Source organism: Natator depressus, chromosome 6, assembly GCF_965152275.1.
Source record: "Natator depressus isolate rNatDep1 chromosome 6, rNatDep2.hap1, whole genome shotgun sequence".
NCBI classification, from domain to species: Eukaryota; Metazoa; Chordata; order Testudines; family Cheloniidae; genus Natator; species Natator depressus.
Window position 1 is genome coordinate 26,702,552 of NC_134239.1, and position 12,932 is coordinate 26,715,483.

Sequence of the window (12,932 nt, forward strand, 5' to 3'; positions counted from 1 at the left end):
CTCTGGGATTGCTGGAATTTGCCATCCGCCCCCGAACTACATAACAGAAAGTAACTAGTCACTTTGAACTCTAGTGGTGCCCTTGTAGTTGTCAGCTACCTATGCAGCCTCCCGCCCTGGAGAAGAAGCCTGCATGGAAGAGATGCTGATGGAACTCAGAGCTCTAAAGGCTGGGGAAATGGCTTTTGAATGTGGTGGCGGCAGTGATTTGGGACTAGGTTAGAGGGAATAGAGTCCTGAGGACACAGAGTGGTACTGGAGGTCACTGAAGGAAGCTGAAAGATGGGTTTCACTAGGTGGTATTAATGCCCTGTCCATTTCTCTTCAGGGTTATTACAGGAGCATTCCCATGTCCCATTGCTTGTTTGTCAGCCCGCCAGGCCAGGGGAGGGAGAGAAGGAGAGCTGCCATGCTTAAGAATGGACTGAGGAGTTGAGGAACAGCTGAGGAAAAACAACCCCCTTTGGTCTTCTTTGTCCTAAACTCCTGAGAAGGGGAGGCCTAAGCAGAATGGAGGCAGGGGTATGTGAAAATTTGAGAGTAGACTCCCCCCCCAAGTTATCCCTGAGAACTGCTCAGTATCCAAAGGGACATTGCCCTGTATCTGAATAACCAGTCCTAAAGCTAGATGAGGAGGAAGAGAAGCAGAACACAGGCCTCATGTTCCTGCCAAGTGACTATCCTGCCTATGTATGTGTACACACATGCAAGCATACAGACCCAGGGCCTGATCCTGGAGACCCCTTACAGACAGGATTGGTGTCCACTGCATAGGGCTTTGCAGGATCAGGGCTGTGGGCTATAAATACGCACAAACACTGCCTCTGAACAGAAACAAGAGGAAACGACCGGTCATTGAGAAAACTGTCATAAGGCAAAGGAAGAAGAGGAGAGCCCCATCTCACTGCGGGAGGCCAGGAGCAGGGAACTAACCAGGGCTGGGTTTGAAGACCCATGCTAGAAAGTCAAACAGAGCTGCTGCCAGCTGAACTGAATGCTTGGGATTCTTTTATATTGTGGAGCATGCCATAAAGCTGTGTGTTTAACTTCTTCCTCCAGATGCCTTGTTTTTTTGTTTTGTTTGTTTTTAAGAAAAAAAAGTCTGTTAATCATAGTGTGTATAGTGTGACCATGCTCTACGATTTACAACCAGTTCACCTTAACACCAGGATGCTTCATGAGCCAGGCTGTGGCAGCATGGGCAGAGCCAGGCCTCTGGAATGATGGAGGAGAAGGAGAAATGGGCAGGCTGGAGAGGGACATCCAGAATCAAGCTAAGTAAAGGCAAATGGCTCTTGCCAACAGCAGTTGCTGCCGCAGGTGCCCTCCTTTGGGAGGGGCAGCAGTGGGGGAGCTAGTATGTATTCCAAAATGACGAGAGGGTTAAAATTCAGAAAGGCCTGTGGTGGCTAAAAAGCAACTGAGAATATCCCAAAGAGCTCATTGTTCCCCGACCTAACGGAATGGCTTTCTGATGTGTCAGATGGTCCAGCCATGGGATAACTGACTGCTGCCATCAGCCCCATCAGATGAAGCTCCTGCAGTGAGCGAGAGGGGCAAGTACAGTGCTGTGATCCCACAACTGCCCTTCCCTACCCATCCCCTGTACCTTTCATGACCGGCAGTACAGGCATCCCAGGTTGGCTCCAGGCTCCCACCATTGCTTCTGCTGAAACAGGAACGGGAGGGAGAGGTGTCCTGTGTGACTGTCCCCAAAACACAAGCAGCCTCCATTCCCTGCTCCCTTTGGCTGTGCCTATGCTAAGACATCGTGCCCATCCGTTGTCTTTTCACTTGTTTACCTGAATGTTAATGGAGTCCAACAATTACTTTACTTTACAAAATGGATATTTAAAAACAATAAACTTACCAAAAAAAGTGTTGTCAGCTTTTGTCTCTTTCCAAGGATGAGATCCCAGCCGCCTCTTCAAAGTGAAACAGGGGGCTCTGAATTCAAGCTTGGGTGAACCCTGTCTCCTTAACTTCCCTGAGTATTAATAAGTCTATATTTTGAGTCCTATTTTTGACAAGTTTCCCCTCCCACTTCCACACTTTCCAGGGCCCTTAGCTATCCTTTTAGACATGTGCATGTTGGTGTCATTGGCCACTTTTGGGGGGGTGGGGTTGTTTTTTTTTTTTAAATCCTTATTGGAAGCATTACAAATAAATGAATACATATCAATGCCATGCCTTTTCCCTGGGTTAATCAGAAGCACTGCAGTACATATCCCAGTGTGGTGATATTTAAAACACTCCAGGTACAAATTCACACAAATTTCTTTGGTTTTTTTCCCAGTTCAGTTCACACAGATATGGCTCCTCTGGTGTAGATAATCTGTGACACAACTTTAAGAGTCCCCCATCAGCTTCTGGCTCAGATGGTGCTTAATAATTCCTTGCATGGCAGATCACTCAATCATGCACATAATTGTTTTATGTCAGTCCACAATTGGACTGGAATGGGCTCAGTACTAAATTCTGTCCTCCAAAGTAAGATGGTAAATGTCTATAGAATTAGCACCTCTCTCTCTGTGCATCGTTGAGCATCTGGTTTCAGATCTGGGCAAAAGCAGACTGGGCCAAATGCATTTGTTCCTTCAGGGCTATTGGTGTCCAGATTCTCCAAAGCCTCTGAAGGAACATCACTCAGCTGCTGAGAAATGTAAAATAGGAAGTACGCATAAGGCATACCTTAATAGCTTTATTTTGTGCATCAAGAGGCACCTTCAGCTCATTGCACTGAAAGGAAAAAGGTTGCCTTGGGATGGTGTCAATTCATTGACCTTAAACACACATGCCAGCTGAGCTACCATGGCTAGTTCTTAGTACCATTCCCCTCCACCAGTTCTACTCCAGCCTCTTAAACAGTTAGCCGCACAACTTATCTCTGTCCTCCTCTCCACACATCCCCCTCCCCCCCCCCGGGTGTTTTGAATCATTTGAAGTGTCCTGTTAGGGTTCTAGAGTCTCAAACAAAAGTTGGGTGAGTGGTCTGGCCTCATGCGCCTCTTTTGCACTTTGGTTCTGATCACATTCATCAGTAGCTATCCCCATTGTCCTGCGCTCTCCTGCCATGGTTCTGGTGTTGTGCCAATGGCATGTTTGTTTCTTCAATTCCTATGGCTTTGTATAATGTCTCTTCATGAGCCACTTGATTATAGGGGGTGGCGGCAAGGCCTGATTCAAGGAACTTTGAGGCGCTTCCATCGTTAATCAACAGGCCTTTTTGAATGTCATATTCTCCTTTATACAATGGTTGTGCAACACTTTCTTCGCCAACTATTCAGGGGCAATGCTGCAAAAGCTAATTTTTCTCTCTCCCAAGCTAAGAAGGACCTTCTGGTTTGGGTCGCAGCTGGATAGAAGCAGATTTTGAAAGGGAAGGAGGTAGGGTGAAGACATTTGAGCACATTTTTATATTTATACATGTAACTAGGTTTAGCAAAAACAAAGGTATATGCCCTGTTTGTGTGTGGTGGGTATATGGATGATGGGGCATCTACACCAGCATCAAGTACCTCGGAGTTACACAGCTCTCCTCTTAAATCAGACCCTTGTCCACTCAACTGTGCCTTTTAAATTTCCCTTCTGCATTAGGCCTTCAGTCACCATAACATCTGTTTTCAATAATTTCTCACAATCGTCTTGTTTTATTTAGGGTTGTAAAGGATCTAGGGTTACAGCTGCTGTAGGTGTAAAATGCAAAGTCTTATATACGAACAGGAAAAATCATTTTTTAGGGCCTCTTCATTGTGCTGGCACAGGCTGCATGGCCCTTTTAAAAGGGAATGCGCCCAGTTCACCTGTGATGAGTTAGTTACCTCCCAATGGGCCCTAATTGGGGGTGCCTGACCTCTATGGATATACCTGAACTGGATCTGGGAGCGTGCTTCCAGCCTGGTTAACCAGGCTTGCTCTAGCAGGGTTCAAGATAGCGTGTTTAAAAATAGCTGTGTGGATATTCTGGCTCAAGGAGAAGTTTAGGTCTCTCACACCCACCTGACCTCCTAGGCTTGCAAGCCCGAGCTCCAGCTGGAGCTGGAACATCCACATTGAGGGTGTTTTGTTTTTTTAAGCACACTAGCTTGAGCCCCACTAGCTCAAGTCTACCTGAGCTGGGAGACTCCCAATTGCGGTGTAGACCTACCCCATAAAGGCAGCAGTTGGAAAAAGGGGAGCAGGAAGAAGCTGGTGAGCATTGTCTGTAGACTGCCGTGTGACACCGAAGAGAGCAGTAGTTGAGAGCAGCTGGTGAAGAGGGAGAATTGGTGCACCGTTAGGTAACGGCTGTGGGTAGGAACTGTTGGAGAGAATTGACCAGAGCCGGGGAACCCAGCGGAACAGAGGGCTGTGCAGAGGCCCCTAGGTAAGGGACAGAAGTAAATTAGCCAATGCCGGCTAAGCCTAGAAACAAGTGGGTGGATTCTGGAGGGACGCTCCCATGAACGGGTAGGCTGTGCAGCCAAAGGTGCCTGGGGCATGGAAAGCTGCAGGGAGCCCTCTCACAGGAGGCCTGAGTCAAGGGCAGCAAGAAGAGAGATGTAGACATCATGAAGTATTGCCAGAGGTGGAGGCCCTGGAATAGGAGCAGAGGAACTCAGAACAGAGCGGTGGTTGACTCTTGGAACTATTGTGGCCTGGGGAATGGTCTGTGGAGCTGGAGGACAGCTGCATTTTAATCTGTTGTACTTGGGGGGGGGGGGGGTTTGAGCTCTCTGAGTCTGAGGGATTTCCTGAAGGTTGAAATTATATTAATAAAGTATGCCCAGCAGCAGGGCTTGATTTGAACTCAGAGGAACAACCTTCCTTGCCCAGGCAAATGAGATGGCTGTTCATGTGATCTGTGGTGGAGAAGAAAGGTTAACAATCCTTCCTGAGCAGATGAAGGGGAAACTAGAGGCAGACTTGCTATGGTTGGCTATAGGAGGGTGTCTGGCAGGGACAAGCTCTGTTTAGAGCTGATAAGTGAAACAAACAAACAGAACCCTGTAATTGTTGCCTTGCAGGTACTGCAAGTAACTATCACTAACTACATACCCCTTCCAGTGCTTTTGTTAATGTTACTTACTATTTCTGATGCACCATGAAAAAATTATTTGAAAGCTTGCCAAGACAATGGGAGGAAATCGTGCCTGACGACATTGGGGAGAGCGACTATGGGACAAGCGCTTACTAATGCTAAAGTATGACTCATCAAGGAATGGATACAAAACTGTTTTACTAAAAGTCATTCACATTTAGAGAAGTTTTTGGGGTTTGCATGCAGGGCAAGTCATTTAGGCACAACTTTAAAAACAAGCCTTTTCTTTCTGTGGCTTTTTAAAGGTTCTTTCTTAGACCATCCCAACCTTTAAAAAACCCAATCTTTAAAGCCTTGTTGTCATTTCTATTTTGCTAGAGTCTGGTACTCACATGAAGGAGCTTTTCCATGCTGCCCAGGAATGGACCAACCTCATTGTTGGACCTGCTGTCCCCTGGGGGACCTGCAGTAGTTCACTAGCAGCCTACTGTTGAGGCTCCTGTGGCTGTCATTTCTGGGAGGAGCAGGACAAGGATCCTTCAGCAGCTATAGACCAAATAGGAGCCTATCTGTGAACAGCCTCAGCTGAGGGGAGGAAAGAACCAGTGGCTGATTTATTTCAGCTGGGCTTCCTGTGCGTGGGGAGTATGAGAGGGTGTATGTGTGAAAGAGAGAGGTTATTGTGGGCTCCAGTATGTGCAGGGTAGGGCTGAGAACTGGCGTGCACATGCCCTTCCTTTGCAGCTGTGTAAGTCTCTCTCTCTCTCTCTCTCTCTCTCTCCAGAGTCCCCCAGGCTGTGATATAACAACACTGCCTTCTTGGTTTGATGGTTTCCTGCATGGCTGCCTAGCTCTGTGTTTCCCCCCAGCCGTCTCAGCCTGAATTGGCTGGAGGAAACTGCTTTACCAACTGTTCATGCTTGGGTCATGCTTTTCTATTTTTATTTGTGTCGCCAAGCAATAAATAGAGTTCCAACACCCCGATGCAGCAGCCGGTACAAACTGGTCCACCATCAGTGATTTGGAAAGCATGCCCAGCCCTAGTTCTCCACAGCATGTGGACTAAAGTATCTGTAAAGAGGGAGGAAGAGGAACGGGGACAGTGGCCTCAGCCCTCAGACAGGTGTGAAACAGGCTGCAAAAGAGGAAACTACAGCAGCACATGCAATAGGCAAGAAGCCCTCTGTCAGCAGTGCTTGATTTAGAAAGCATGCGGGGCCAGAGGTAGAGGTGGACGAGCCCTTCCTGTCATGCTGGCAACCAAAACCAGCAATAGTCTCATCAAAAAAAAGCATTGCTCAGTCCTTTTCCACTAAACCTCCACATCCACCCAGTTGTGCCCAATAGGGCGACCAGGTGTCCAGTTTTTGACTGGAAAGTAGGGAGATTTTTGTCTACCTCGCATTTGCCTCTATACGCCATCTTGGATTCAGCAACAACCTGGAATCCATGTTGGGTACCCTTCTTCCCCACCACTTTTGGTTTTGGTGCCTTTTACCATCCAAAGGCGGGAAACTGGCAGTTCACCTGACAGAGTCTGCCCAGCAACTGGGACAGAATATAAGATCAGTTCACCAGTCAGGCGGGGCTGCCCATCCTGGAGGCAGAGTGTGCTGCTGTTCTAGGGAATAGTTAGTGCTGTTGTCTGCAGGATAGGTAGGCCTAGTACCACACTAGGGATGTAAGGAGGGTAACTCACCTTGCATGCAAGGATAGCTGTCATCCACTGTCCTGATTCTTCAACTCCCATCCATCCACGACGGTGCCAGGAGGAAGATCGGTAAAAGAAGGAGACAGAGTGATCATCTCCCCATCGGAGGTCCTGCTTCCCTTACCTACCAGTGTCATCTGGATCCGGAGTCTAGTCAGTTGTGATAGTGCGAGCTGCTTCTCAAGCTGCAAGAGATGGCAAAGAAGCAACATCTTGTTCTTTACTAGGATTGATCTGGGTTTATCCTTGGGTCAGACCTTCAAGCCCTCTACCTTCTTAAGGCCAAAGCCTGTCATATTCTGGTCCCCTTTTCTGTTACAATTGGGAGTCTCTTAGTGTTTACATAGCTGTAATTACCTGTGTTACTTACCTTGTCTTATCTACTTGTTTAACTTTTCCCTGTTAATAAAACTGTTCCTTTTGCACCTTATCCCTTTGTCAGCTTTCCTTGGGGTAAAACAAATCCGTTGATAGACACAGGGTAGTCAACAGTTTGGTGACCACGGCAGGACTCCCTTTTGTTTTTGTTTGCCCTGTTTATTATCTGGCTTGGCTGTAACATAAAAGGTATAAAATCCAGTCAACAGGAACACCTGGTCAAAAAGGGATCCTGGCTGCTCTGGTCAGCACTGCTGACCGAGCCATTGACTGTCCAGTCAGTTGCATTGCGCAGCGGGGCTGACAAGCTCCCTGCTAGCCTCCATGCCACACAGCTCCCGGGAAGCTGTGGGCATGTCCTCCTTTGGCTCCTATGCGTAGGGGCAGCCAGGGGGCTCCGCACTCTGCCCCCGCAGCAAGCACTGCCCCCGAAGCTCCCATTGACTGGGAACTGTGACCAATGGGAGCGGTGGGGGTGGCGCCTGCAGACGGGGCAGCATGCAGAGCCGCCTGGCCACGCTTCTGCGTAGGAGCCGGAGGTAGGACATGCCCGCTGCTTCCCGGGCAGTGCTTGAGGTAAGCGCTGCCCGAAGCCTGAACCCCTGAGCCCCCCCATGTACCCCAACCCCCTGCCCCAGCCCTGATCCCCCTCCCTCCCTCTGAACCCCTTGCTCCCAGCCTGGAGCATCCTCCTGCACCCCAAACCTCTCATCTCCAGCTCCTCCCAGAGCCTGCACCCCCAGCCAGAGCCCTCACTCCCCATCACACCCTAACCTCCTGCCCCAGCCCTGATCCCCCTCCTGGCCTCCGAACCCCTCAGTCCCAGCCCAGAGCATCCTTCTGCACGCCAAACCTCTCATCCCTGGCCCCACCCCAGAGCCCACACCCCCAGCTGGAGCCCTCACCCCCTCCCACACCCCAGCCCCCTGAGCCAACCCGGTGAAAATGAGCGAGTGGGGAGAGCGAGCGATAGAGGGAGGGGGGGATGGAGTGAGCAGGGGCAGGGCCTCGGAAAAGGGTTGAGGAAGGGGTGGGGCAAGAGTGTTCGGTTTTGTGAGAGTAGAAAGTTGGCAACCCCCAGTGCCCATCCTTGCAAAATGGGATGAGCTGCTGCTTTCTCCCCATCTCTGCTGGGTTTTTTTTGCCATCTCCCACCCACTCTTTAGTATACCACCTGCTTTGCCCCGATTGTCACCCACCCACACATACCCTTTAGTGTAATATTATTCACCCTGTTCCGCTAGGTTGGTTTGTTCTTCTCTCTCCTTTCCAATGCCTCCTTTCCCCCACTCCCCCCTCCATATTCAGCACCGCTAGCTTTGGCGCCCTCTAGGGGAGACTTCACACATAAGCCCACTGGCCAGGAAATGCTGACCTAGGCGTGTGTCCATGGGAATGTTATAAAGATCCCCGAATGGGAAAGCCTGTTGTGTTTTAAAACTCCAACCCAATCCCAGCCAGATGAAAGACATTTTGTTCTAACCTTGTCTGTTATTGCTGCCAAATGTATTCCAAACACAGCTCCCTTGTCATAAATTACTGTTGTTAGCAACACTCCAGAAGGCAGAGATACATATTAAAAAACGGACAGTGCAAATGAAATAGCAGCCGTTCATATTACAGATGACTCACCGTGAGGCCCCTCTTAAAGGGATTCAGTGAAGTATTTTAGACCGCAAACATAACTGATCTTTAACACTGCATGTTCTCACAGGAGCTATAGCTGCCACAGCCCTGGAGGCCCTGAAGAAAGACATCTCCAAGTGCCCAGAGACAGAGGAACAAGGATTACAGCACAGTCCTTATTCCATTTGGCTATGATAGCAGGTGGTGCACGTAGCCATTGAGACTATGATAGCGGCTTTGTTTATATATGGAACCTAGAATGTGCAATGTTTGTTTTTTAATTGTTCAGGATTGGGAGGATTGATTAAATAAATTCTTCTAAGGCTATGTCCACACTTTCAGTGGCATGTAGGGTATTCGTAGCTGCACACCACACTGAAAAGCAGGCCACGTCCACACCATGGTGCATAGCTACACACATCAGTGAAAGGCTCTGGCAGGCCTCGCCCTGGTGGAGCCTTTTCCTGCTGCTGGAGCCTTTCCTTGCAGGGTGTGGGGAGGAAGGCTCCAGCAGCAGGAAAACAGCAGGATGCTACACTGCTAAAGATAGAATAGACAGGGGAGACACTGGTTGTGGAAGTAGAGAGCCATGTAGGATACATACTCACTGTCATGTTCTTCTGTACCAGATATGGACTGGTCAGAGAGCCTGCTTATACATACCAGATGTGTTCATCATAAGATCCTTTAATGCTCTGCCAGGTATGGCTCCAGATTAGCTTAAAGTATTTTACATACAGTGCTACCTAGTGGCTGATACATATAATGCAGTTTAACATTCCATTACATGTCCCCATTTAAGTTCTACATTCCTACCATTTACACTATCACACTGTCTTTGAAGTTCAGTATGCATCAGTCTGTTAAGTGTCTCTGAATCGTACGGGTTTTGTAATTACGTTATCTGAACATGTAACAACATGGTCATCTAGCTGTTCATTAGTTGCAATGACAAGCTATGGTCAGTTTGGAATCCTTGGCTCTTGTCATCTTGTTCTGCATCCACCATCTGTAGAGTTGTTCTGTTGAGTGTTTCTCAACATTTTTGACACCAGGGACTGGCTTGCTGCCTTCCTAAAATATGTCAGGGAGATCTCAGGGAGTGACCAGCCCACAGACTGGTTGTTGAGAAACATTGCTGTGCCTTGTTCTTTCTGAGGAACAAACTGTAAATGTTGATGGTTTCTGTTGAACTCTCCACTGTTGGTCTTGATCACATACAATCTGGGCACTGAATTCTTTTTCTTTACAACAGCTGGAGTTGTTCATCCTTTTTCTCCATCCAATTTGACACAAAACATGGTCATCAGGTTCTACATTGGTAATTCTCTGAGAGACACCTGTTGTAAAAGTGTACATAGGTCTATTAGCCTTTTTAGCTGATTTTGCTCCTCTCTTCACATCTAGCCACTTTGGAAGTAGGGTATTTTCCAAAGCTGGAACAGTTGTTCTGAGTTGTCCTCCCCTCAGGTGTTGTGCTAGACTATATCCAGTAGCTGTTATTGGTGTTGATCTGTAACTCAGAAGAGCAAGGAAAGGATTTTCTTGGTTGTCTGTACAGCTCTCAATTTGTGTGTGTGTAATATGGGCTGCAAGTAATATGATCAAAACTATATTTTGTTCAAAATTACAAATTCTGCTACAGTGAATTGTGGTCTGTTGTCCATCATTAGTTATTCTGGAATACCAAAATGAGCAAGAATGCTTTTCAGTTTCTCAATAATACTGCAACATGTTATGTCTTTCAAGTACATTATTTCTATATACCTGGAAAAATAATCCACAATGACCAGGTAATGATGTCCTCTGAATTTACATAAATCTGCAGCTACTCTCTTCCAAGGTCTGTCTGGTAAAGGTGTTTGTACACTGCATGATTCAGCATTGTCTCTTAAATTGATTTGTACTATTGTTGTTCTACAAACTATTGTACTGTTTCTCAATAGCCCATCATGGCTGCCATACTACAGCTGAGAAGGTTGTTCGTCTTTGATCCTTTGATCACGTGCACTCAATGCATAGCTTTTGTCTTTGTAAGTTGTTTCTGTGGTCAACTGGCCCATGCAGTTCTGAATACCTGCAGGGCGAGCTAGAGCTGTCAGGTGACTTCATCTCTGGGAGGGGTTGGAGGTGATTGTAAGTCCCTGCTGAGATGACTGTGATGTCAGCTCCTGAGCCAATTTTAAAGTTAATAGTCTTGCCATGAATATTCAGTTTCACTCTCCAGGCAGGCTCTGGCATCACAAGTGATAGATCCCAGAAACAATGGCTTTTGATTGTAATATGAGCAAATTTCCTGACTGCTTTGGTGTGACACAGATGCAAAATGTCCATATCTCATGCATTTATTACACCATGTGCTTTTAGCTGGACATGCATCATCTCTTGGGACATGACTTTTTCCACACCTCATGCATGCTAGCTGGAATTTCCCTGTAAGGGGTCAGGACTCACCACCGCAGCGCCTCTTGCTGGCCGTCCTGGGAATTAGCTCTCGTTTCACCAAAGCACCCTCATCTAGCAGTGTCTGGCCCGTCGTCACTCTCGCCTCCACCTCTAGGATCCACGTTGTTCCCTGGACGGCAGCAGCCTCTTCTGGACACAGCTATGCCTCACTCAGTTCTCTCCCCCATTCCGGGGGGACCCAACAGATCTCAGTCCAGCCATTTGCCTTGGTGGCAAACTGCGGTCTCTGGTCTAGCCACTCCCCTCTGTGGCAAACTGCAGTCTATGCTCTGGCCACTCCCCTAGGTGGCAAGTGGCAGGGGGTGCAAAGAGGGGACCCAGGCCCACCCACTACTCTGGGTCCCAACCCAGGGACCCTATAGCCACATATGCCCTTCCTGCTACACCAGTTTCTTTGTGGAGTTTGTTTGCAATGTGAAATCTTGAGTGGCATGCTGATGAAATACTGCAACCATTTTTCCTTTTTCTTTCTCTCTGCAGCCTTTGTTGCTGTTTCACTTCTGTTTCTGTTCTTAGTTTACTCCTGACACCATATCCAGATATGTTTCAGAGTAGCAGCTGTGTTAGTCTGTATCCGCAAAAATAAAAGGAGGACTTGTGGCACCTTAGAGACTAACAAATTTATTTGAGCATAAGCTTTCGTGAGCTACAGCTCACTTCATCGGATGCATTCAGTGGAAAATACAGTGGGGAGATTTATATGCACAGAGAACATGAAACAATGAGTGTTACCATACACCATAATGAGAGTGATCAGGTAAGGTGAGCTATTACCAGCAGGAGAGCAGGGTGGAAAAAAACTTTTGTAGTCCCGATATGGACTCAGAGCTTGCTTATACATGCCAGATGTGTTCATCATAAGATCCTGTAATGCTCAATTTAGTTTAAAGAAGGTATTTACACATACTGCCCCTCATGACTGAATAGTATAATACAGTTTAACATTCCATTACACCCACATGGTTCAAGCATGTCTTTACTCAGCCAAGCGGTGCCTCACTGTCCACACAGCTGTTCATACCCGTATTAAGGGGGTATGTAGTGCATGTACGCTACACACTTCGGTAAGGAGTGTGCAGTGTAGCCATACCCTCAGTCAAAATAAAGGCCCTATTCCCTTACAGCCTCGTCCTAATGAAAGACTTCCATTGACTTCAACTGGCTTTGAATCAAGCTCATAGAGCAGGGGTAGTCAATTATTTTTTTTCAAGGTCCAAATTTCTTGGTTAAGGTATAGTCAAGATCCAGACTCCAGAGAAAATATTAAAAAAAAAAAACTAGTAACAATAATGATAATAATAAGTAAATAAAAATATTTCAGGGTCTGTTCAAAAATATGTGGCTGTTCAGATTTGGCACGCGGTCTGCCTATTAACTACCCCTGTCATAGAGCGATGTTAAACATCAGGCCTAAAGGCCTTTTTGCGTGTCCTGCTAAGCAAAAGCAAAGCTACTGTGTGAGACGAGAGCTCCATTCTAAATGTTCCCGTTGGGCTCACTCGAATTGCTCTTAGGCAGAAATTACGGACTTGTGATTTGGAATTGTGATTTTTTTCCCCCTACCAGCCCTACTATGAATTATTGCTCACTTCACAAGGGTGGCATTACAAACATTAGTTAGTTTGTAAACGGTTCTTTGGATGAAAGAAGCGCTAGGAATGAATATTCATTTTAGATAATAAGCTCTGGAATAGATTCTGGGTTATCTGTGTTCTGGTCCCAGTGTTACTA

The 12,932-nt window shown here is 47.2% G+C and overlaps 1 protein-coding gene across 1 annotated transcript in view; it reads left to right on the forward strand.

Moving 5' to 3' along the window:
* Positions 1-7,137, forward strand: part of CD81 (CD81 molecule) — an 84,762-nt gene extending 77,625 nt beyond the window's left edge. The window contains exon 8 of the mRNA XM_074954855.1: positions 5,805-7,137. Within this exon, the coding sequence (XP_074810956.1) occupies positions 5,805-5,903 (99 nt within the window). The 3' untranslated portion in view covers positions 5,904-7,137. The remainder of the gene's footprint in view (positions 1-5,804) is intronic.
* Positions 7,138-12,932: the final 5,795 nt, after the last annotated feature.